This window comes from Candoia aspera, chromosome 7, assembly GCF_035149785.1.
Source record: "Candoia aspera isolate rCanAsp1 chromosome 7, rCanAsp1.hap2, whole genome shotgun sequence".
NCBI classification, from domain to species: Eukaryota; Metazoa; Chordata; class Lepidosauria; order Squamata; family Boidae; genus Candoia; species Candoia aspera.
This window is the reverse complement of record NC_086159.1, coordinates 69,684,509-69,711,910: the sequence shown is the minus strand read 5'-3', so window position 1 is coordinate 69,711,910 and position 27,402 is coordinate 69,684,509. Positions and strand designations below refer to the sequence as shown.

The 27,402-nt window shown below is 37.1% G+C and overlaps 1 protein-coding gene across 1 annotated transcript in view; it reads right to left on the bottom strand.

The window, feature by feature from the left end:
* The window catches only part of RELN (reelin), a 165,668-nt gene that overhangs the window by 102,631 nt on the left and 35,635 nt on the right, over positions 1-27,402 (bottom strand). Inside the window, exons 7-14 of the mRNA XM_063308080.1 lie at positions 26,406-26,534; positions 25,695-25,804; positions 23,870-23,936; positions 22,905-23,138; positions 22,119-22,280; positions 15,091-15,327; positions 7,210-7,402; positions 6,238-6,350 (exon numbers count right to left, since the gene is read on the bottom strand). Coding sequence (XP_063164150.1) covers positions 6,238-6,350; positions 7,210-7,402; positions 15,091-15,327; positions 22,119-22,280; positions 22,905-23,138; positions 23,870-23,936; positions 25,695-25,804; positions 26,406-26,534 — 1,245 coding nt within the window. The remainder of the gene's footprint in view (positions 1-6,237; positions 6,351-7,209; positions 7,403-15,090; positions 15,328-22,118; positions 22,281-22,904; positions 23,139-23,869; positions 23,937-25,694; positions 25,805-26,405; positions 26,535-27,402) is intronic.

Sequence of the window (27,402 nt, the reverse complement as noted above, 5' to 3'; positions counted from 1 at the left end):
AGGTAGAATCTTGTATACTTTTATGCAGTTCTATGATTGTCTCACAAAATTACATCCTTTTTTCAAACATTAATCCCAAATAACCAGATTTACTTGTATTGTCCTTCAAATACCTCAAAAATAAACATTAACTATGTGGAAAAAGCCATTTTTTGCCACTCTTTAGCAGACAAAAAGGACAGCTTAGGACGTTAAGGAAAACGGTCCAGGAAATTAAGCTTGAATACATATCCTCAGAAATTCTCAATGACCATCATTTGGAAAATGAAAGTATTCACTTGTGAATAATATTGCTTCATTAGCTTCTAACAGCTGAATTATTCTAGACCAGCTTTATGGCCCCAAGCTTTAAAACTGAAAAATAAATTAAAATGAACTTTTCACTCTGGCTGGCATCTTCTAGTCAATTTTCAACTACTGTTTTTCAGGAGAAAATGTTCAAAACATCCTTATATATGCAGAGTTAATGTGTAGGACTAGTTGTCTAGATTTAACACTCCGGGAGCATGGAGTGTATCACAGAGTAGCTCATAAAGGCTATAAGTGACTAATTCTAGTCAATCACATTGGTTGCTCATATGTGAAGGAGTCCCTAACTACACGTAGACTCAACAGATCAGAAACTGCTACTATTTATATTGTCAATGATCTGAAGATAATGGATCATTGATTCCTATCTTAGAAGACTTTTATAGTTTTATAGTAGCATTTTCAGAAGTCACTGAAGTACTCCAAAAGAGAGGCACAGCTCACTGAACAATCTGAATTCACATCACTGAGGCTAAAAGAGAATAACTGCAAGCTGTATCATTTCAGGTCCACTGAGAAACACACAACAGTGTCTGCGAATCAAATGCAGTTTGCCGTTCCTTTTGAATTCCAAGAAAAGTGCTATATATTGTTTAATTGTTCTATGTTTCTCAGCTTGATTTGTGTTTGCTTAAATGAACATGATAACATTTTTTTTAAAAAAAGGTAATAATCGGAGATGTTTGAGAAAATAAGTTAATTCAAGGTCACAATATATCAACAGAGATTATCCTGGTGAATTTTTTTATTTTATTTGAGTCTTCGGACAATCTTCCCAAGTGAAAATATTATGAATTTGTTCTACACTTTCTACAAAGTTTTCAGTAATACTGGCAAATATAAGATGCAAATCCTGCAGGCTATAGATGATCAATCTGTGGTGCAGACAGAATTTGTAGATCTCTCTATAGCATAGAACTATTTCTGGACTCCCCTTTGACCCTGCAGAATTGATGACTCTACAATGGTTCTATGCTATAGAGAGATTTACAAGGAATTGCAGAAGAGGGCTACCAACATCTGCATAAGAACAATGGTGGGCTTGATTTGTGACTTGACTTAGTTCAATCATTCCTGGATATAGAATAAGAAGTTCCTTCAGTAGATCAGAATGGTAGCAGAAAACTGGGCATATGGGAGATTTCCCATTCAGGAAACAAATTTCAAGATTTGAAAAAGAAAGGGCTTATGCCTACTTTATTTCATGGAAATGAGAGTGAGGTATGTCAGGAGAAATATAAAAGTAAGTTGAATGCAGTGGCAATAGGTTCTTTAAGAAGTGTGCATGGTAAAAGAAGAAGAGACAAGGTCAAGAGTGAATGAGTAATGAATGAATGTGGATTGAATACAAAGCTGAGTGACCAATATGAATGAAGATAATTGAGATGGTTTGATTATGTAGACAGAATGAATGAAAATCAGATTGCCAAACAAATATATGAAGGAAGAATGAATGGATTGAGAGGAAGAGAAAGGTCAAGAAACTTGTGGTTAGATGGAGTTGACATTATCTTCAAAAGAGAGAATGAGAACCTTGAAAAACAAAAGACAATAAATAAGTCAATATGTGGAAGACATGATGGAAGCAGAGAAAGGTATGGAGAGGTCTATTTATATGTGTATTTATATATTTATTTGTTGTTGGATTTATATTCCACTTTTCCGCTCATGGAGCCCAAGATAGTATACAAAGCACTCTCTCCTTCCATTGTGTTGATGTAAACTAGATTTAATTATTTTTTTTTCTCACATCTCCTGTCTTTAATAGCTTTTGCTTACTATGCCTTATTCTTTTTTGCAGAACACTGTTTACCCCAAAGAAAACAATACGATGGGTATATATGTACCTATTATAAAATACAGCTTGTGAAATATAGAGGGAAGTATGTCAACCAGCTTGTCTTCTTTTTGTCTAGCCATCCCATCTATGTTAAATTATTGTTGTTGCAGAGGTAGGTGAATTATTTTATGCTATTCCAATACCAAAAAAGTTGTGAGAAGATGCACCCCTAATTTACCTAGTACATCTCAGAAAATATATGGAATATATTGGAATATATGTAGATGAATGTCCATGTGAAATAAGCATTAGGAAAGGTTAATCTCCAATGACTAGACGTTGTTGTAGATGCTGATGATTTTTTTATCAACTGATAAGAAACACCCAGTTCTTTACTGTTCAAATAATTTGTTTTTCAGTGGTTACAAGTTTTTTAATTGTGATGATGCAGTGTGTATATTGAGGCAAGCAAATCAGTTCAGTACTTATTTGCAGAAACCCAAGGAAAGTACTTTCAACATTTTTATGAAAAATTATCACAGGGTTTGGGATAATACAATTGGAGAGAAACATTCATAAAATTAATGCCAGTGAATTTTGGGAAACACCACAAAGCTATGAGCACTGGCAAAAAATAATATTCCTGAAGTTTTGTCTTTCCCTCATGTTTTCACAGCTATACTGTATCATCAGATGACATCAGCATAAAATGATGACTTTTATACATAATTTTAAAAAATAACCTATTTGGTCATATTTATTAAGAAACTAAAAATGAAAAATTACAATCTGCACTGTTCATGATAAAATTATGTTGCTTATGCAATTACTGTTAGGTACTTCACAGAACAAGACTATGTGGCAATATCAGTTTCATTCAAACATGAATTACAATAATGTGTGTCACATGTCGTAATGTTCAAAACATTTTATGTTTTACATTTTACACGGTGAAAAATGTTTTTCTCAAATAGAATAATATCCTTTCAGTTTTCTTACTTCACTTCATAATTGAATCAAGTCAATGTCAAATTCATACTTTGTGCATACTGTTATCACCACACAGCCTTAAATTATTCCAGTTTTTAAGTACAACAAACAGAATTCACTTCAAGCAAAGTAAAAGCTATGTTTTCTCAATAAATTTAGAGTAAAGTTTTTTTTTTTACATTATTAAGGAAGCCAAAGGACCAAGGGCCAATGAAATTATGTTTCCTACCTTCTGAGTTAACTGTTAATTACATTTATCCAATTATCCTGCAGCTCAGTCGTTAGGTGTTGATTTGTTTATGAAGGCAGCAACTGGCAGCTGTTTGAATCTCATTAAGCCAGTTCTTATGTTAATGCCTTCCATAAAAGTGAAATTAATTTTCATCAGCATTAGAAACATATAAGTCATGTACAATAAAGTCCAGAAAACAGGTGCATCTGGCTGATACTTCTAGTACAAGTTACTAATGCCATATATTTTCTCACATAGCAGGCCTGGTAATAAAAAGGACAGTCTAAAATTTGGTAGACTCAGATGTACCCTGCAGGTACATATGTTGCTGAAAAACCAACAAGATGCTCATGACGGTTCACATCAAGGACATCACCTACCTAATTGTTGGGATGCAGGGAAAAGAGGATGGAGAAGTATTCGGATCCCCTGGGAAGCACATGCATTATTTAAAGATGGGATCTCCCTGAACCTGCAAGACCTTTCAAGGTCACAGAACACATTCACATACATGTCAGATTTCTTTGGTTAATTTGTTTAGTCCTTCACATAATAAAGGAAAAAGGGAGGAGTGCCAGATGAATTTAAATTCTGGTCCCTATCAATGTCTGGCTAAACTACTAAGTCTAGTAAGACCCTGAGAACTTTCCAGACTGCTGCTCATCTGCCAAAAATATACATTTTTTTCATGCAGGGCACATCTCATAATGTAATGACATCCCTTGAAGAAAAAAAAATAACAGATAAGATAAATAGGAGGAAAGAGGTTCATCCAAATGAGTGGCTGCAGAGAGAAAAAAATAAGTAATGAATGGATTTTCTAGCTGTAAATGTGGTTCTTAGTGGGAATTCACACATATAGATTCTGCACTTTTCCAGAGCCCTATTTTAAACCTACAAATATTAGAAATTTTTGCAGGAGCCACAGTCTCTAATGCAACTATGGGGGAGGTATGGGAGTCTTCCCCTGTGGGCCCCCCCACACCTGTTGCTAACCTCAGTTTCTGAAATTGGCATGATGAGCTTTGAGACAGATGGGTTGTTTAAGATAAAAAACACAGAAATGGGGAAGGAGGGCAGATACTAAGAACTCCCAAATGACCACTCAAAAAAAAAATATCACAGTTTCAGGTAAGTAACTAGTTTTTCTTCATTGCGGTATCAGTGGTTCACACATATGGGTAATGCTGCTTATCTCCTGGAGAAGGTTGGGTGCTCACAAGGACATAGACAAGAAAGAATGGCTCACCAAAATGCTGCAGAAGCCTGTTTATTTTTTGCCAGAACCTAATAAGGCCTGAAAGCCCTATATTCTATAATGATTTTGCACACTTCTCAAGATAGGTGACACTGGGGAAGGTTTAATCCATGAGTCCTTTGCCAACTTTAATCAGGCAAGCCAGGTCAGGCAATACTGCTATATCTGAACCAGCTGATAAAGTGGGTCTTCTACCACCTGATTTGGTGGCTTTATCTCTACATTCAGAGATTGTACCATGTTAGGCATCTGTTCAGTATATATATATATTGGTGTGTTCAAGTCATCATTGACTCCTGGCAACTGCCTGGACAAATCCCTGCAGTTTTCTTGCCAAGATTTCAGAAGTGGTTTGCCTTTGCCTACTTCCTAGGGCTGAGAGGGAGGGACTGGCCCAAGGTCACCCAGCTGGCTTTGTGCCTAAGATGAGACCAGAAGTCATGGTCTCCAGTTTCTAGTCTGATGCCTTAACCACTACACCAAACTGGCTCTCATCTGTTCATCTGTTCAGTAGCAGATTGAAAGTTCTCTGATGCTGAATTAAGTGCCTGATCTCCAACTTGCAAATCAAGAAAGAGATGGATGGGGCATTAGAAACAACTGAAGATTTTTTAGAAGCATCTGAAAATCACCCATCCTATGGATGATCAGCCAGAGAACATTTCTCCTTTATTTGGGGAAATCTTCAGATCCTTAGTAGAAGTCTCAGGCAGTCATGCAGTGGTATCAAAGGAGTAACAGAACCATGTACTGAAGTCTGAACCAGAGGGGAAAGAACAGTGGCTTCAAGTGACAGGTCCAAATCATGCATCATCTTATTTTTGCCACTTAGCCTTGGATGGGTACAGAAATTTATCCAGAGACTTATCCCAATGGCAATGATATTGTATTCTGGTCACCCAAACTGTATGCGACTAGAAAGGTTAACCTTGATCAAGTTAGAGGAGTCACCTGATATATTCATCTCCAGTCATCTGCATCATTATTGGTACCTGAGATTGAAAAATGGGAGGTGAAGTCTTGGAGACATGCTACCATTGCCCCAGAACAGACAGTCTTTGATGCCTACTCCAAAGGATTGTTCTTAAAAGAGAAAAGCAATTTCACTGAGCCTGTTTTGGAAAGTCTACAACATGCTTTTCTCTAAAGTAGAACAGAGATTATGTCCATGAAAGAAGGCAGGTTTCTTCCTGCAGTGTCGACATTTGTGAAAGAGGGCCTTTAAGGACATAGGACCAACTGTGCCACAATTGAAGCAGCTATGCCATTATTTGGAGCTACCCTGTATGAAATGGAAGATTTAGAAGTTTACGATTCCACCAAGATTTCTAAGCTCTCAAAAATTATAAACATAGCTCTAAGCGGGCATCAAACCCATACCTGTGTATGACAGAGACCAAATGAAGAACTGTATCGATGTATTCCAAGTGTTATAATGCACTTGGTATGAACATAAACACAGGATAATAAAGCTAAATGGACAAAATAAAGTACCAGGATAATATGACATAATTTTAATATTCTAAATACAAAAGTTCAAAAGGAAACTAGGCATCCCCATTTTAGCTTCAGATAATGTGTTTGCTAGGAAATACACATTCAAGTTCAAACAGAGAACATACCTATATCTCTATATACATATATAAAGCTAAGCAGTTACAGTATTACCATGTTTTCTGGGGTAAAAGGACTGTGATTCTCCTCCACTTTGTATATTCACTGGAGTGGTAGATACTTGCTGGGGTAAATTCTTGACAACTAGGCATACTTGGAAGACATTCCTTAAGGAAACACACAAGTATATGAAGATTAATATGAAGATATTAAAATGAATTACGTTATTTAATTCCCTAATATAATCGCTTGATGTTTCTGCCACAAATAAAGTATTTGAAAAGATATTGAAACAACATTATTTTGTGCAGGGATTGGCAACTTCTGTATTCTTTGGAAACATTTTACATTTCAGATACTAGGATTTGGGGTCAGAGTAACCCTGTTTCTCATTGATGGAAATATAATGAAGTTGAAATTATTGAGAAATGTTTGACAGGGAAAATGATATATACATTGATCAATTAAATAAATACCCAATAGTAACAGGATAGTTCGGGGACTATAGTGTCTCTAAGCTATCAACAGAACTTACATTTAAAAATATATAAAATGACCTTACTATAATGTACCTCTTTTGGAAACAATGGTAACAGTTAGCATTGAATAAGAAATGTACACTTCTAATCTTCTGCTTATAACCACAATACAAGATTCTCTACAACCAGAAGCTTCAAAAGACTTCTGTACCTAATCATGATTTAGCATTATGTTTGAGCTGAACCTATAGACATATGTTGACTTCTGGCTGAATCACTTTCTAGCGTTGTCACAATTACTCCATTAGTTTCTATTTCTGACTTGAAACCAATTTGTGGGACGTTGGTTTGGCTTTTTCTATCACTCCACTATTGCATAATTCTATCTAATTCTATAATATCTATCTACAGTATGTATGTATGTATGTATGTATGTATGTATGTATGTATCTATCTATCTATCTATCTATCTATCTATCTATCTATCTATCTATCTATCTTTCACAAACATTCTATGTGAACAGATATCTCCCTTCATCAGACTTACCTCTTGAACCAGATGCCAAGTAAGGCCATGGTTAGTGGAGTATTCCAATTTCACCTGGTTGTCCATGTGGGGAGTGTATTGCTGGCCACAGCCCATCACCAAGTTGAACTGAATCATATATGATGCTCCGATTTGCATAGATTGTGTTTCTACATAGCGCATACTAGAAGCTAACTTAGAATCTCCTGTAAAACTGAAAAGCATAGGAAAGAAGTAAATATTTATTTCTGAAATAGTTGAGAAGCTGGAAATAATTAAGATAGATCTTACTACAGTCATAGACCAGCATGGCCCCATAAAAGCCATCAAATTTCATAAAGACATGGAGTAATGAACACATGGAGAATCACAAATTGCAATCAATAATTATAGCCCAAGAAAATAATTAGTTTGGTATTGTAGGTCTTTTTATTGTTGTGCATGGAGACAGAAAAGAAAATCTAAGAAGTGAAGTGGTGGGAAAACTGTTTAATATTGAAAAAGCTACCAGTCATGCTTCCTTCATAGAAAAAAAAATCCTGAAAGGAGAGGGTTTCAGCAGATAAGAAACACTGCATTGAATGAATCCAATCAGTGATGGTGCACCGCAGTGGACAAATTATTTGAATCAAGCTTCCCAGCAGTCACTGAACCTTCCTCCTTTTAGAGCTTCAACTTCCAATTTCTACCATTTTCTGCCACAGCATGCATGAACAAACATGCATCAAAGCCTTATTCTTCTAAGGTACTAATTTCATGCAGACTTAGCTAGAACAATATGATGTCTCATACTTCTTAATGAGCGGACTCATCTTTTTCAATGGAGTAATTCTGAAGAATTGTTTGTGAAAACATCTGCCTATAATGGCATGTTATGCAAAGCAAACAGTCTAGATCTCTTCCCCTTTTATTTCAAATATACAGAATCTTCAATCTGTATCTCCCTTATGATGTTCTGAGTATGATCTGTAAGACAGTTACAAGAGGTCTAAAGATGCCACATTGGTAATAGTGAATTGGTTCTCTTGCTAACTTTCCCTAGCATCCATCTCCTTATCTCAAATGAGACCAGGTAATTTGTACAACAGCTTGTCTCCAGTTATATCATCCTGCCCCACATGGTCTTCCAGGCTGGGTATGCTCCAGGTCCCCTCTTTGTACCAATGTAATCTGATAGGACCTAGGAAGTATGTTTTCTTCTACAGCAGTGCTCATACGTCAGAGTGATCTCCCCCTGTAGAGGAATATGGAAATGGCCTTGTGAAGATATGCATTGGACATGAACATAAGCCTGGAAAAATAGGAAGGTGAGAGAAAGAAACTCAAGATGGCCTCTTTGGTATAAGAGGGAGAGAAGGGGAAACTCTGTCAGGGTTTCAAGTATTGGTTTCTGCACGCGCTGAATGCAAGCATGTACTTCTTGCAAAAAAGTAATTTAATTTCAAATTTTGAATCTAGTTTACTAAAAACCCTTCTCCTCATGTTTAAGGTCTTCAACATTCCAGGAAGCTATAAAAAATGACATGAATATTACACACACACACACACATACATACAAACACACACATACACATATATACATACATACACACACACATACTTATATACATATACATATATTTCCATGGGTCAAAGAGAAGGTAAAAAGGATTGCTTTTTAATATAACTGAAATCATGTTGCACATAAAAATATACAAACAAAAATATAAAACACTAAATAAAATATTAAAAAAGAGAGCAAACATTTAAAAACTCTGTTGAGAATCCAAACCAAAAACCACCCACCCAACTAAACCTTGAAAAGGGGGGGGGGAGAGAAAGCAGCACGGCATGGATTCCCAGAAGATATATAATGAAACAATGGTGCAGACACTCCCCCCCTCCATAGCTAAGATGTTTAAGTCCAACTAAAATAATTAGATAAAAAAATTATCCCTTTTTTTCTTGCTATTAAATGTGCCCTATTACAAAACAACTTGTGTTTCTCAACTATTGGAAGAAGTAAATCCCAAAAAATCATTATCTTCTTACATTTTCAATCCAAAGACTCAGCTTGTTTGGGCAGTATTATCAGAGGTTGTGCCTCTGAAAAACTGGCTCCCAACTAATCTGGGTCCCTGTGATGGATGGAAATAGAAGCCCAAACAATAAGCTGCTTCTGTCTCCAGCTATTATTAAGTTGTGGCTTATGAAGAGAAAGCTAATATTGTTATCCACTGACCAGCTAATTTATAGAGCAGCCCAAAATTAGAAGAGAATCTCCAAAACTGATGGGGGAACTGATATTGTAGATTAAGCAGCTGCCATTATAAATCCAAAGTCCTGAATGAACTGTTAGCCTATTAAAGTTATTTGTGGTAATTACAGATCTAGAAGAAAAATAACTAATTTTTATTGGTTTTCTATTCAGAATAAAACTGAGAAGACATAATCTGCTTCACAAGCCAGTTCTCTAATTTTTTTTTTTTAAAGGAAGTGACTCAGGCAAAGAGAAAAGAGTATCTGTCAGTAGTGGGTTTTCTGAAACACAAGTTCTTCATAAGTTCTCTTTCATCTCCATAGGCTGTGGACAGATTATCTATATAATTCAGTTGCATTATAGACCTTAAGTCCTCATCATGTCTTCCTCCAATAATTTTCCAGAGCACCTGCTTACTGCTCTTTCCATGGCTAGAATTTTAGTACTTCTTTTTTGTCTGAAGAAACATATGCTTGGAATCAATTTGAAGACCTTCAGAAGGTAGCTTAATATACTGGCTGCATCATCAAGAAAGAACAATCAAATGCTCTCCAGAAATAATGAATCAAGAGGAGGTTTGTTATTAACATTCTTTGGGGAACAGGTTTGTACTTGTGCATTTAATTAAATGATGTGCCTGTTCAGAAATAGTCAACTTCCATGGGTGTTCTCAAACGCTTCACCTGCAAGCTGTAGACTAATTGCTCCACTTGGGAATGATAGCAGAGTAAGTGCCAGCCAATAACTGTAGCTGGTGAGGAATAGTAATAGGAGTTTTACAATTACTGCACTCTTCAATCTATTCTTAAGTACAGTGGTAAACTATATGGATATAAATGAACTGTATTAGACAAATCCAGCATATTAACATAATGGCCAGAATCCACATTTTTTCAGCAATCTTTTTACCAAAGTATCATTTTTTCTGTCAAAATCTGAAAGGTTTAAATACATCTTCATGGGTCTCAATGGTCATAGAAAACTTATGCAAGGTCCAGAGAGTTTCCAATTTTAATTCTGGAAAGGCTTGTAAATCCCTGGACTAAATTAGTTGTAACTAGGGAGTCCTCCTTGCCCCATACCCAAGGAAAAAGACATTACCGGAGAATAAAGGACTGTTGCAGAAAAGGTTCTTAAGTCTAGGGCAGGAGAGAAATATGAAAAAGAGGGTAAGTCCGATAAATTATGCTAGTTAAGCTGGAGAATGGCTATGGCAGGCTTTCAAGACTCTGTTGCGATACCCAACTAGCAAAAAGATAATTCTAGAAATTTAAGTGATCTTGTTTCCTGAGTTTGCCTGCCGATGATACTATAACTCATGTTATAATTATTTTATTTTTTAAAAAAATCTGTTGAATTAATAAAAGTAAATACAGGTAGCACCATAAACACCAGTAATGGCTTTCATGACCTTGTTTATAATTGGTTACTGGCATTTGTACATAAAACATGAAGGGGAACTTAAGGAAAGGAATGTTGTACAGGTGTACACATACTTTTGATCCAGTTGCATATATACACTATAGACATAAACACTATATATGCAGCTGATGTTGTTTGTATGTAATATCAAAAGTTTTTCAGGGAACTGCATCTATTTAAGATCAGAGCGGCAATTATGCTAAGGTAGCATCAAGAAAAGAAAATTAAACTGTAGGAAATCTTGAACCAGATACATTCAAAGTGTATTTTTATGTACAGATGTATGTATGTGTGTGTGTGTGTGTGTGTGTGTGTGTATATATATATATATATATATATATATATAATATAGAATTAAATTACAATACAGTAATGTGTACAATATTGTGACTGTTAAATCAAATTCCTATTTACAAGTACCATCTGCCTGCTTGCCATTAGATATTCCATAAGACATTTTCATTGTTTTTACACAAAGGGAGGGAGGGGAAACAGGAGATAAAAACACTGGGTTCTTAGAATTATTAATTAATAATATGATAAAGATCAACTTATGTATTTTTGCACCTTTAACACATAAGACTGAGAGGCATTGAATCAAAAGATTAAAAAATGCTCTTAAAACAAAAGTATGATGCAAAGCAACACAATACTATACAAACACTGTTTCGACCCAAACTGACAGATGAACAGCGAGATGAAATTAATTATTAACTGATCATGCATGGTTGGCAGACTTTGGAGGCACTATGAAGGGTCATTTTCTTTCTCTCCCTTTTTCTTCTTATTCTAATACATTTATTAGAACAATGACTTTTGTAAATTTTGCAATATTTTAAAGAAAAATAACTATCGCTCTATATAAATAATTAGAAATAACTCCATCACAATTACATGGAACCACACTTCCAGAAATACAACATCGTTGTGTAATTCAGCCATTCTAACTTTAGAAGGTGACCTGCCCTGTTAAGTGTATTCCACAGACCAGCCTCAAGTACTGTGTATAATTAATGCAACAAGTTATTTCTAGCTGATTAATTTACTACTATCCGACAGCTAAAAGGAAAGGAAATCTTATCAGCAAGAAAATTGATTCAATCTTTTACAAATGAGGGGGCTAAAATCTTGAACTGAAAGAGATTGTGGTGTACTAATTCAGGACTACAACGAGAGGCCTACCATATAATTACTGTAGAGGGATTTTTTTTTCTTTTTTTCCTGAAAATGTAGTTTAAGATGACAATGGGGTAAAGTGATTTATAGCATATTGACTACAGTTCTTCTAATGAAAAAGCAATTTTCAGAGTGTTCCCAGGAGAACAATCTCTGTGCTCCACCAACATATGCAGGAGTTAGAAAATGAGAAGCAAATGGATACACAGCTGGGGGAAGCCAACAATAATTAATTTAACTACCAGTCATTTGCTCAGACCTGATATAAGTTAAAACAATTCCCATGAGAAACGGAAGGTCAGTGAAGGGAGTAGTCCACATCTCACAAAGCTCCCAACATCTACTTGTACAGTCCAATCATTGGAGACCCCACAGAGTTTTTCTGGCCAATTCAACATTGGCGGGAAAAAACACAACCAGCAAGAACTACAGAATAATTGGCCTTGCAGTTTGTGGCTTTATTGTATAAAAATAATAATAATAGAAGAACAGAAAACAAAAAACAAAATTAACTTTGATCTTGCCATCTGTCATGAGTAAGGATGGCGAGCAGGGGGCTCCCTTCCAGACTGTTAAGCGCATGCGTAGCACTGAGGAATTGGTGAGCCTTTCCAAGAGGCACAGATTGGGACCGCCTTAACCTGCAGGGTTTATATGGCGGGGTTTTTCCCACGCTTGTTCAGTTTGTTAGGATTGATGTTATGTATTAGCAAATAAACATTAGAGAACAGTTCCCTGTCTCAGAGTGTTTCCTGGGAGTCAGGATACCATCTAATTAAAACAAAAATCCTCAAAACCAAAACCACACCCTGCATATGCTTTGCCCGTCTAACAGGACCAGAGGCAAAGTGATGGCATTAAAAGCTTTTTCTTTGACTTCTTTGATGCAAACAGTTTGAGCCTGGCCACGTTGTTTCGTTTTAATGAGCAGTGAGTACTTCCATTGTCCTTATTAAAGTGGTTAATGCTGTTTCAACAGCCTCATTATCACTGTCAGAACACATTCTGTGTTGTTCTCGCAGCCAAGTCAACTCCTTTTAGTTTGAGGGATGATGCAAAAGTCAAACCACCAAGCTGTTCAAAATGTACTTGTTAATCAAAGACCCAGAATGTTGGTTCTTAGGGCCTTTGGGATGATTGTACATCTTGCCCCTGTAATCACTGTGACTGCAGCTCCTCTCAGCAAATCATTCTGTAACTAGTAAATTCAGTGTAGGGTTATTACTATGCCTGACTCCTTAATATCTGAGTCAAGACATCTTTCAACTGCATTTTGGCAAATGCTGGCTATTAATGAGAAATAAGTTTTCAGCCTACTTGCCCTAAATAATATCACTATACAAACCCAGCGCAATACAAGTCACATACAAATTCTTTATGTAATAAAACTTCAAAGGTCATTAAAACATAGCACAATGTAATCAGATAACTCCGTTCCATTGTTACATTATGATAATTTTATTATTTTTCATTTATTTTTCCTTTATTGTACTTTATTACGTGATTTAATAGAATATGGTTTTGCTTTATCATATCCAAATTATAATGCAAAAAATGTTACCTATGCATGTTTTCTCAAAAGGGTTTCTTAAAAGCTCTTACAGGTATATTGATGAAAAAGTTAAACATTCAAGAATCCATTTAAAAACAACTCTGAGATCTCCTCTTTTGCTTTATGAATGATCATCTCCTTCACTGAATATTCCTTGTTGAAGGAATTTGGTTCTTGTTAAGAAATGCATAATCCATTTATCTACTGATAATATTCAAGGAAACTGATTACAACACACAGACACAGACACACACTGATATATTTTATCATTCTGCAATGGGCAAACAGGAGCAATTTTTGAAAGCAGAAAGGGCAGGTGACTGAGAGCTGAATTAGGTGAGAAGTAGCACGATGATATCACATATGTTGCTAGAGCTGAGATTTTCAGGACAGAGATGAGTTTGGAGAGCTTGTATTGTTTGGTAGTGTATTTCTTTGGTTGTGATATTAAAAAATGGGTCAGAATGCTGTGCGGTTGCAATAATGTGGATTGATGTTGCTATAGTCAATGACTATAGATGATTTGATTTGACAAAAGCCCCTGTAGACAATCTTAGCATATCAGCATCTTGGATTTGTAACATGAAGCACTAAAAAGCAGAACTATGATATAAAAATAATATTAATCTATTAAAATTATCCTCAGATACACATTTTATATATGTTAAAAAAAAAGATGTGTTTAAAACCACAGATGTTTTCAACTCATCCTACACTATGGTAAATTTAGCATCACTAATGCAGCTACAAAAATGAAATAATTATTTTTGAACTTGGAATTCCAGTGAGGAACTGTTTTATACCTGAACATTGCTAGGAACCAACTGAGCCAAGACTTAAGCGTTTTCAAAGCCATTAATTCCAACAAGAGAGAATTAAATAAGCATTTAAGTGCCCTATTACATCAGACCTTACAATTGCTTAGGTTTAGGTGGATCACTTAGGTCCTGCTAGACCAAGCAGATAAAGAACACAGGGAATTCTTCATTAATCATGCTTTAAAATGTGTCATGTTGCATCCTATCAGTCTGACTCAATTTGCATGAATTAATTATCGTAACTGAAGGAAATCAAAGCAGTTAATTATTCTTTAATTTAAATCTGTGATCAGTTCAGGAGAAAGTTCCAAAATGTTGCAAGCAGAGAAACTGTGTGAACACACACCCAGGATAAATCACATTGGCTGCAGTGTTAAATTTACCCCTCATTACATACAGGTCACTGAAGACAATTGTTGTTCGTGTTCTGAACCCTGGGGAAAATTCTAATGAGCAACTAGGAAGAGAATCATTTGCAGAAATCAATTAGCCCTCTCCAGCACTCATTAGTACTCATGCCATTATGCTCCTCACTTAAAAAGATTTGCAGTCTTTACCCTAAACATATTACTACTTGCTAGCAACTTTTGTGCAATTGATGAGCTTTATATACCCAAGGAAGCTTTTAAAGAATTGTAATATTTACTATGAAAAAAAAAAATCTTTATCTGGAGCAGAAGAGAAAAATGACTCACCAAAGTGTCCAGTCTTGGCCACAGTATGGTTGAACATTTCCCAAGTAGAACCCAAGAGATTGAGTAACTTCCAGCAAGTTTGTGAAGTCTAGGCTAATGCTATTGAAAAGCACAGAAGTCATAATGATTTCATCAATAGCCCAAACATCTTCGCCTTGAGAAGAATGATACGGTTGCCACCATCGGAACTGAATGCCAAATTGTCTTGCATCTTCTGGTAATTCCACCGAAATTATTCTTTAAAAACAAAGAAACAGTTTTATGGAAACTGCCTAGTACAGAAATCACTAAAATGCTTCTAGGTATCCATTGTATCTGGAATTTAAATGTAAGTTAAGACTTAGCCACAGTGGGATGTACCCTCTCCAAACTCTAAAGGTCATAGAGCCCAAATTTCTGTAAGGATACTTCCTGCAAGTTTATCTTGTCTTTGTATTAAGGTACAGATCAGTAGAAGAACTACATTTTATTATTATGTTGCTATTGTGGGGGGACAAAACATTTTTATGCTATTACAAAAGGGAGGGCCTTCTCTATAGTGGTGCCTTCTGGAGAGGTTTATAAATGCTGCAAACTTTGTTTTCCTTGAAGCATGAAATTAGAATGCTTACTTTTCCATGCATCTGAAAACATGTAATGTTTTTAGTTCAAATTAATTTGTGTCTTTATTTACATCTGAATAGCTTTTATGTATCTTCTTGTAATTATATTATCTTGGGTTAATTTTTTTTAATGTTCCATACATTACTATGGAGTGAATTGCATTAAAAAATAAAGTTAACAACATGAAATTTGGAATAAGGCTGAGCAAAAATAAAATGCTTTTTACCAAAGCGTTTGTAGAAAGAAAGAATTCTTACAGTATTTTCAGTGTTCAGGGCATTTAATATGTATAAATTCTAAGCCATTCTTACCATTCTTTTTAAGTCAGCAACCTATAAGGATATAACTTGATTTTCAATTATTATTTTATAGTTAACATTCTTAAGGTACTTTCTCTCACTGTTCTTAGCTTTATTACTATGTAGTGGTGTGAGATACTGTAGGCAAATTAGGCATTTGCCTAGGGCCCCCCAAAAGAGGGACCCCAATGGGGGAGACCCTTTCCTGCCCCCATCTGGTGGCAAAACCTCAGAGCTACTCCTGGAGACAGGGGGGTGGGGTGGGGGAACTCTGCACAAACAGCCCTCTGCACACTCTCAGAGATGGTGGGTGTCCGAGTGCTGTTTTGCAGAGTCTGCTGGGGTGGGGCGTTAAGCTGCAGAATGTGCCACCTGCCTGGCGAGGCCCCTTGTCACTCTGCCCATGCTCAGAGGCAGGCTGCACTCAGTACCACCCACCTCACCCCTGCTGAGATCCACCCGCCCAGAGCTGCCCGTCTCCCTCCCTGACTGGAGCCGACAAAAGAGCCACCCTGCATGGCGGTGAGAGCAGGGGCAGCAGGTCTGGCTTGCGATGGAGGGACGGAGAAGGCGGGTGGGTGGGCAGTCAGGAGCCACTTGGGGGACCCATGGAGGGCATCAGTTGGGGCACCTGGGCCTGAGCTCAGCTCCCCCCTTTCGCACTGGCAGTGGAACAGCCAGATCACTTTTCCTCTTCAGGAAATTGAGGGACCACATGGGGCCAAGAGGACGGGGGCAACCGCAATTTTTTTTGCATCAAAACTCTGGGACCCCTAAATTTTATTCATGTAGGCATAACGTGCCACTGTTACTATGGATGATAAAATTTAGTAATGATTGTTACTTTTATTTTTTACTCTTATGCAGGGCATCTGCACCAGTAAAAAGAGATTTAGTCCAAGCAAAAGGGTTGGCACTAACTTTTCATGCTGAGATGTATACAAGCATCATATCTTGTCATACCTGAAAGGAATCCCCAACCACAGCTGAACCAAATTAGACATACAGGTAGTCCTCAGGTTATGACCACTTGTTCAGTGACCATCTGAAGTTACCAGGGCCTACTTTTGCACCCTGTAGAACTATCACTGCAGGCAGCTGTTGCCAGGATGCAGCACTGGAATATTGGTGGAGAATCTTCGGCTACAAAGACCGAATGGGCTTTCGCTTGGCTTTCTTAAGAGCTCTCAAACTTCATTAAACCAAATTCTTGCTGAATATATTTCATTCAGCTGGTTTTAAGAACAAGTCAAGATTTGATGAGACCGCGGCCTTGTTTTTAACATCAATTTTCTCCACTGTCTTGTTATTAATAATATTGTTGATGTCTTTTAATTGTAGTTGTTTTAATATTTTGATTTTATGATTGTTTTTATGGTAAGCCACCTAGATGGGTGGGATGGGTGGCTACTGTATATAAATGTGACAAATAAATAAATAAATTATTGTATTGTTATCATTTGCCCTATCTTCATGTTTTATTTCTTCATATTTTATATCAGGTATTATATCCTGATAGAAGTGGTCATCCCATTTGCTCTCTGTGGCAAACCTAATAAAGAATTCACTCTGTCTTTAGTAGGGTTTCCCTATTGGAACTACAGTAATTGGTTTCTCCACTAGATGGCAGCAAAGAGATGCAGAAAATTTGAACTCTTTTCTGCCATCTCATGGTTATCTGGATTTTTGCAGCCCAGATATGACAATCTTAACTTTAAGGGTTGAGAGTTAAATTTTCCAAGATCAAAAGTGGAAGGTGAAGATAAAGAAAGAATTCTTTGAATTCTTTGAAGAAGGTGAAGATAAAGAAAGAATGCCTCAGGCTATATTTCTAACCAGGTTAATCATCATCACTTTATCAAACATAGCACTTCATTTTTTACTCATTTATTCTTGTTTTGTTTGCATGTTTGGGAAGATTTATTCTGCAATAAATTCCGCAGTTTGTTGTCAGGGTTTAAGGCAACATTTGTTAAGTTTTTCAGCAGCTTTTTAGCAGTCCCCAAGATAAATAATATGTACTGTAGTCTGTACATGCTCTTGATTTTCCTGCCTGGAATTATTTCTTTCCCTCTAAATATAAATTGGATTGGAATGGGATATCTATCCTGACCTACCAGAATAACAGGGCTGGGTATCTTGATTAAAAGACTCTGTCTTACATCTTTGTCTGTACCTGCTACAGATTTTTGAGAACGTTGAGCCATGGCCTCCACTGAAGACAGACTCAACTACCAATCAAATTGGTTTTTGTAAATGGAATTAAAGCTAGTACCATCTTGTTCTCTTTTGGGACAGAAAAATGTCTTGGTGGGAGAGGCTGTTTTCCCTTTTTTGTGTGTCAGCTTTCTGCCAAAGAGTGCTGGCACAGAGCACAAAGCACGTATTTTATTCCTTCATTAAGCAATTTACTTTTATATGTATTTCAGTGCAGCAGGAAATCGAATGCACTTCCATTCTCACTTTTTGGGGGTGGGGGGAGCAGAATGGTAGAAAATAGGAATATCCAAACATTAATTCTAGCGGGGAAGAGACTGTGAGCAGTCTTCTGCTGCATGTTTTGCGAGCCAGGCCCACAAGGACCCTTCAAGAACTCTCATGGCAGCTGTGACAACAAAACCTAGATTTGATGAACTGTGAAGAAAATTAAGAATAATATTGAATTTCCAGGAGCAATTACAGAACACAGCCACGGGGAGCACACATTAATTGCCATGGCAATGACATCTTTGTGAATGTTCCATAAATCAATAACAGCAGATGCCCACATGAAACATGCAAAGCAAAGGCCGAGGCATAACAGCGTAAGGAGCATTTCTCCCCATCAATATACAATAAAATACTGGGAAAGGGACTTTCAGTATCCTACCAAGCCTGTCTTTTTGTTTTTTTTCCTTTAAAAAAATCTGTAAGTCTAGTAGTAAGTGACTAGAAAAATCAATTCATACATTAACTTCCAACATTTCCCCCTTGCCTGGGTCAAATGATAACCATAGTATGTGCTATTGCTCCTTAGCCTGTGCCACATGTGCAAAAAACAACTTTGCATCTTCACTTATGACAGGAAACAGCACGTTAAAAAGTGCTTTCTATGCTGTCTGTGTGAATTTCAGTATATATGCCTTTAAAGCATCTTGTGATATCACATTTATTATTGCAGGAAGAATGTGTTAATTGATTAGTCAGAAGGAGATCAAATGGTGAAACTGAACAAGTAATTTTGAGGGATTGGACGTAGTAGAAAAAAATACTTCAGACAAAAGAATCCAGGGAATAGTGTGTGGTCTGGTTTCTAACATGTTGTGAGTCAAGCTCAGCCATAAAAAACAAAGAACATTTCTAAGAACACACACTTCATTTTCCCTCTAGCACAAGGAAGGAAGAGGAAGGAAGTAGCTTTTCCTGAAGAATGAAAAATCCAAGGTAGGAGTTTGGACTGATTGTTAAACAAATCTTCTCTTTCACCACACACATCTCCAGGCAAATGTGAAGGAAAATATTATATGTAGATGAAAAAACTGCAAGAGCTTTACATTTGAGAAGCACGTCAACAGCTTATTGTGTTGGATATATTTTCCTGCAGTACTGAAAGGCTTTTTGAATTCTGTATCTTCTGCATACACACTGGCATTCGTGTTTTGCCTGAGTCGGTCCCCATATCTGCTCCTACTGACTCCATATGAACAGCTGGTAGTGGCAGGGCAAGTTCCTACCTAAGCCTCATTAGAAGCTCTAAGGCAAGGACCCAGAATTCAATATCTGACAGGCTGATCGTGTCAAATCTAGTCTCTTTTTTGGGTTTTGCCCAAAACGTGTCTGCACCAAGAACAACTGCATCAATGGTAGTTTGAGATTTGAGATTGACAAGTGGCTTCTCCTCAGTTTCTCTTGTAGGTCACAGGGAACAAAGAAAAGTGATTGTAATACCTGACATGAGGATTTTACTGCAAATGAGCCATCTCAGTTCCCTTATGGTGTGCCATGCACCACTACCTAAACCCACACAAAGCCAAGATCTTCATTTGGAATGAGTTCTTTCCATAAAAATAGGTCACTCTTGAGAAACTGCCACTGGGGTTTTACAAAAAGGAAACTGAAGCTGCCAAGGGTCAGCAGATTATATGCATCTTATCAGCAAAGCAACAGCAATCATTGAGTCACTGAGTCTAATGTGGACGTAGCCCTTTTGCTATGGGGAGATGTCAGGTGAGAATTTAGCAGGCACGCTCATGTATCTGTCTGTGCTAATTTCTTCCACAGCTCTGAAGGAGCATTGCTATTACACTTCCACTGGAAAGCACTCCTAAAACTTTACTAAAGCCATGAAATTGCCAAAAATAACCATCAGCATTAAAAAGTAATTCCAATGAGTTACTGCTTGGGTCAGGCATGCACATGAAAATGTAAATGAGGGGTATCTGGGAATGAATTAACAGATTCCAATATGATACTCTTCTTAATGAGAAGGATAGTTGCACGTTACTTCTGAGTGACCAGTATCCCATATTGCTGAAAAACAGCCTCATAGTGTCCAAAGATCCTGTACTTTATCCTGCAGCTACTAAATCTGATTATTAAGGAGTCAGGGATGTCCACAAGGAGGTTAGAAAAGTCAAGATGGCACAGACATAAAAAGGGGAAGAGCTTTGATTGTATGGTCATGGCTGCCATTGTTGGTATTTGGTTGTTTTGCAAGTAGCAAGCCACTAAGTTACTATGGTAACAAATCACTCTGGCAGGGTGAACAGGTCAAACTTAAGTATCCTCAGTTTTGGGTGTGAAAAGAATGACCATATACAATAAGATAAAGCTGCTGATTTGCCTGGGGAAGGAAGCTTGCCTGGACTTGTTCGGTTTCCTTTTTCACAGCCTTCCTTCCAGTCTAGCTCTGCATGTGTGAATGCATGAGCTTGTAAATATGTTTATGTAAGAAGCTTTTGAGCCTATCCAGGATATCTGGATATGAAACTGTTTATGTTTTTATGCTTTCTGTAAATACATTTGTTTTCATAGAAATGCCTGGCGTGTGTTTTTTCTGATCTCTCAGGCCAAACGCTTTCCAGCAATCTGCCAACAGCCATCTTGATTTTTTTGACCCCCTCCTTGAAGACACCTGTGTAAAGAGGCAACCCCCTTTAAAAATGAATAGTGATTCTTTTGCTTTGGGGGGGCAGGGTTGGGAGAAACGAGATTTGCCAAAGAAAATCTTTGCTGTGTAAATGTCAAATAATTCTAGGTCTATAAAATCCCATCCCCTATTTGTGGGGGGAAGGGGAACCCCTCTCACTTTTTTGCATGGAAGGCAAGAAGAGGACAGAAAGGTTAAACTCCTCCTAAATGTAAAGAGTGTTTGACTATAGGTGCTTTTCTATTAGCATACAAGCTTTAAATAAGATGACAGGGACTTTGTTCCATAAACTGTAACTTCCCAAATGCTATATGTGTGCCTTTCGATCCTCAAAATCATCTAGGTGATCATAGAAGCAGAGAGAAGCAGACCATAGAGCCAGATTATAGTTCCAAATCTATCCTGGCTTACATATGCTACAATGGGGAACATTTTAGGGGCTAAGAGATAGACCCAACATTGTTTTGGGGACCAAGACTGCAAAGTGGATAGGCACATACCATACCAAGCTGAGGGGTGACATTTAAAGAATTTGCTGGTTTTCATTGGTATGTGTCTAATTCAAGGTTTATTCTGTGGTTTTCTTCTTTTTCTGGCCTCAAAATAGCAGAAAAAAGTGCCTTCAGTTTCTAGCCATCATGGTGAAGCGGGACTCTAATGGTCTCCAGAAGGCAACCCAGGGAACATGTAGGATCCCGAAGGCTGTATGTTCTGCACCCTTCCGGGACAGAATGTCAGGATTGGGAAGTTATCACTAGCACAGTTAGTCCTTACAACAACACCTCTTCAAAGGACTTATAGGGATAAAAACAGGAAGAACTTCTGCAGAGCCTCAAGTTTCTTTCTAGAAAATCAGGACAGAAAGCAGGTAAATGAATGCTACAGTATGTTGTAAAAAGAGTAATGGGAGTTTGATCATAGGCACAGAGGCTATTATAAAACAGATACTTCCTAATAGAATGCTTCTGCATTATTTCACATTAAAGCAATGCAGTTACCTTGGCTCATGATAGTTAAGATAGGAATAATGTTCCAGCAGTTTCCATGTAATACCGTTGTCATATGAATAGTGAAGTAAGACACCTTCTCCAGGCTGATCAGGAGCTTTGCAAGTACTCAAAACAGATTTGCTTCCAAGCCGCAGAGTGAACTGGAGAAATCTATTTAACAAGGGTATGAATAGTTGTAAATTACCATTTCTACAGCATTCTCTTCCTAAAGTTACCGTTTCTTTTTTTCATTCTATATATTAAGACAAACCTAAGGTAAACAATATTGATGGGTCCTTTCTGGAGCTGAAACCTTTTATTCAGTCCAGCCAGGTAGTATGGCATATATTGTTTTTAAATGCCAATCATTATTGCATTCAATAATTTATTAGGAGCCAGAGGGGTGGAGGAGCTATTGAATGGATCTAATCAGCTGCCACAAGCTGTCAAAATAAATACAACCCCATAAATAATTAATTAGCACTTGGCTCTGACACTCATTTTTGATATTAATGTTGCCTGTTTGCAAACTCAGGCACCATATAATTACCCCCCAATGTATTAAACACTTAGCACTGCAAATAAAACAAAGTTTTTTTTTAAAAAAATGAAATGCATTCTCATACCTAAAATTAAATGTAAACATATTAAGAAGCAAGCAACCTCACTGAATTTTTTTCCTTATCAAACAGAAGCTCCACCTTTAATTGAAGATACATGGGATTAATTCCAAGCAATATATATCCAGAATCTAGTTCAAATGGGTCTGCATTGTTTTCATTTACTCCTGTTTACCTCGACTGTGAGCTGTCAAAGAAAGAAGTGATGAGCTGTCGCCTCCCATCTTTGTTGAAAACCAAGGCTTTACCACTTGCTAGAACTCCACAGCCAAAACTGACTTCAGCACCACGGATAGAGTAAAAGTTGTGATAGGAAGAGAGTCTAGAATTGCTAAAACTCTCTGAAATAAACATTGGGAACGTTTGGGAAGCCATTTCGCATGCAGGCCCTGAAAAGCCAGGGTCACACCTGTTACAGAAATAAGCAAAAGCCAGCTAAATATAATCAACACTTGAGAGAAATAGGTTATGGATACTGCAAGAGATCTTAAGAAGTAACAGCGTTTACACCCAAAAACTTTAATAACTGTGTATCACTTCTCTTCGCTTATTTACTCTTTCCAAAGTTATAAGAAAAAAAATTAAATTGAATATTCTATGACTAATTAACTCTAACTACAGGATTTTTCTATTATTATTATTATTATTATTATTATTATTATTATTATTATTATTATTAGCTATTAAGCTCAAAATCCCCCCTTTCCTTCCTTAGTGGTCATAGATAAGGAGGTTTTCTCAAAATTTAATGGAAAAGTATTCCCTCAATGCAGTTGAACAACAAAGTCTTAAGAATATGTTTCAGATTAGAATGGTCAAAAATTAAAAGAGTTATCACATTCATGACTCAGAAAAAAGTAAGAAAATAACCATTCAATGGAAGAAGAATTAACTAGAGCCTAAAAGAGGCCTCTCCTCTACTTCCAATAAGGCTGTTGTGTTAACTTTGGGCTAGTCCATGCAATCCGTCTGCCACAGAGATATGTCTGACCTAAGTAAAGCAGGAATTTGTCATTTTTTGAAGATCCTGATTATGCTACCAGGGGAAGCTCCAATCCTGGAGGACAGGCTGTCCTGCGGCCTAGAAAGCAACTTTACAGAACACAAAGACGCTAGCCAGTGCTTTATGATCAGACTTACTTGCAACCAGTTCTAGTGCATTGACCTCGCCCTGAGCAGAATTTGAGACAAGATGGTCCAATGTAAACTACAGAAGGAAAAAATAGATGGTCTGAAGTTAAATTCCAGAACTTAAGATATTTTTAAGTGACAGGCATACAAAGTTCATTATACTGAATCTAGCAAGACTAAAGTACATAACGTGAAAAAACTTCTACCGTAAGTTTGACAGTAGATAAAAACAATTACCCAGAGATCTGCTGCCTCCCTTTCATTAGATGTGTCCAAGCAAAGTCTCTTCAAGTAGAAGTTAGACAGTTATCTGCCTGAGTTATTTTAATTGGAACACCTGCAACCAAGCAAGTGGTTGGACTCACTGGCCTAAACATGATTCTATTCCCAGCAGGATGACTGCATGACAGTAACAATGTTTGGAAATGTCTGATATTAATGTTCCTTCACTTCTGGAAAGTGGTAACTGCACTTCAAATAATTAATATTGCCTTGAAATATTAACACTTAATCCCTGCTTAAATAAAGAAGCGAACAATCTCATAAGAACATATTAGGAATTAATTATATTTTTCAAGAGGTGTTTTCAGACTAAAAGACTAATAGAAGAGGGTGGGTTTTTTTTTTTGTTAAATAGAAGAGTTTGTTTGCTTGTTTGTTTTTGCTAAAATTACTTTTTATAAAGTTAGAAGATCATCAAGAGCCTGGCAGATCACCCTGGATGGAGTAAGGGGATGCTTAGCTACCCAGTCCCCTTTCTGCTCCTGTTTCTCACATCCCCATGAGTCCATGGAAGGTGAAAAGGGGGAAAACACATGGAGTGCTTAAACAAGCCTGATATTTCAGATCCAAAGCTCCCTTCATTCCTACTCCCTTACTGGGGCTTCCTGAGTTTAAAGTCTAGTGGGGGAGGAAAGAGAGAAGGGGTGGACAAGATGGAGGCCAGGGCCACATGACTGAAGCCTCAGTCCTTTTCAGGGCTAAGCCTGTTTTAATGGGAAAAGGTATGCCATCTTTCAAATGTTTAGCAAAATATCTTTAAAAAAATATATTCACAAGCTAAAGGAGGCAATTTCCTGTTTCAAACTGAGGTGATAATGACATCCAGTAATTTCACAGGGCAATACACTGTCTTTCCTATACATTACTTATTTATTCAATGAATATCCCACCTTTGAGTCCAGAGAACACTCAAAAGTAGATCTGCAGCTTTCTTATTATGCTAATATATTTAATAAAAACAAGGGATATGTCACTTACAAGGAACATGTTATACATGTAAAATATTTCTGCTCTGATCATACCTTTCAGGTTTCTAAAGAACTCTTGACACTTTACATTTTGTCTTCATTTCTTGTAGGCTTTAAAAACCTTGCTACACCAGGATAGGTGCAGTCTGTAGCATTATCCTTTACCTGCCCCTCTTTGAAATGAATTCCTTCTGACCTTAGTGGTATTAAAATGAAATCAGATGCATTCATTCTGAATGTTCATTCAGCAGGTTAGAAAAGTGAACATTAGAGCACGGGTGATTTGAGGGGGAGAATTGGAGACTGTTCATGTGGAGAAAGGGATGGTGGGAAACAACATAGCATTGTTTTTTCTTTCCCATTTACAGTTTTGTCTGCTTTCAGACATCCGTTTTTAATCACATGACTGGGCAACCTGTTTAGATTAGGAAATCATTATTCACTTAAGTACCAAACTCTCAGAAAAAATAATGTTTCAAAATTGGGCTTCCAAGTTTATTCCATGGAGAAGCAAGAGGATATTTAAAGGTCACAGCTGTCAAGTTTTATTGGCTATAACACTGGTGGTAATAAATACTACTAACTGTTGTCAATTGCCCACATGTTTCCAAGAACCGATCCTGTTTGTCTCCACCGAATCCTGGTATCTCTGGTTAACGCTGCATTTGGAAGGGGAATAGTTATACGGTTCCACCTGAAACAAACATATGGGTTTTCATGGTTTTAAAGTCAAAAGTTGATTTTAAAATGTAAAGGTACTCAGCTTAAATGAAACACAGAGATTCCAGTTCCATCCACCGACAACATAAGGCAGCTTTTCATTACCATACTGGCTTAAATTCTATGAGAATGTGGAATAGATGTGATAGTATAAATCTCGCCTCAGTTTTTTCTCAACCTCCTCAGCCCACAACACCTCCCTCAACAATCTGATTCTGCCAAAAGTTCTATAATATTGTTGCTTTTGTTATAATGCCTTTAAAAAGAATAACTTCAAGAAATACCATATATGGTTAGAACTAGGTTTTTCTTAAGACATAAAACTAGTTTCAACAGATATATCAAAACCGAAACACTGTTCTATCAAGTCCAGTTTCATACCTAAAATTCTTGAAGATGGAAGCTGTCCTTTATTTCTTTTAGGAGAACAGCATTTTTAACATCATAAAACTTACTTAACTGTCACTAAGAAGAAATTACAAGGGGTTGTTACTTTCACTGCTTCCCAGAATCATGAGCAATTTAATTTTTCATCATTCTTTGGTCAGAATTATTTTCACAAAAAAATCCCTTACCCACTATAGTTTTCGGAAGCATAGGCAGTGCTGTGAGGAAGGTGGGATCCAGCACATGTCTCTGGCAAACATTCAGAGTGAAGTAATGACCAGGAACGGCCATGGTTGGTGGAGAATTCCAAACTAACACTGGCAACAAAAAGAAGCAAAGACATAAAATGGAACAATTCGATTCCTTATCTGGACTAAATTGCAGTAAATTGGTATTTGTACCAAGAACACATAAAAGCTTTATAATCATGGCTTATTGAATAATTGACCTTCCAGATGCTGAAATATGAAATGCCTGTGAGTGCTGAAAAGCTGAACATTTGAGATAAACTACAGTGCACTAAAACACAAGATGGTTACCCATGTCAGAAAGTGTTTAGCTGATGGGTGTGTTGACACTGTCTCTACACCTTACTTACACTGCAGGCACATTTGATTTAAAAAAAAATGATACGCTACTGATGTGTCAGATGAGAGTCAAACTAAGAGAAACTGAAAGATTGGTGTGATTCTGCTAACTATAGGTTCCTCAAATGACTTTGTGGAGGGCTTAGTAAGCTGAGTTGGATGTTGAGTTAGGTTGCCTATATTTCATAAGTTCAGAGTTAGGAGGTATTAAGGCCAAGTTGTGCATGGACGTCACAGTCAACATAAGCATTTTCAGAAACAAAATAGGAAAGACACATGTACACCCGAGGCCATTTGGGAGAACATGGTGAGATCCTATCCCAAGCCCCTACCAGTCAAAACTGAAGACCCAATCTTCAAAGATGCCTTTTATTCTCATGGGAGAGCTGCTTCAAAGTGCCAGAAGCACTTCAAAGGACCTCTTCCCTGGGCTCTACTTTCAGTCATCTTGTGCCATCTCCTGTCAGATAAAGTGTGGGGCAGTTAAAGCAGAGTGATCTACAAACATATTAGTTAGTATGCCTGCAAGGAAAGTTGATACTGCCTTCAGCCATCCCACAATTCCCATGATGAGGGATTTTGGGGGGAGGACTTCAGT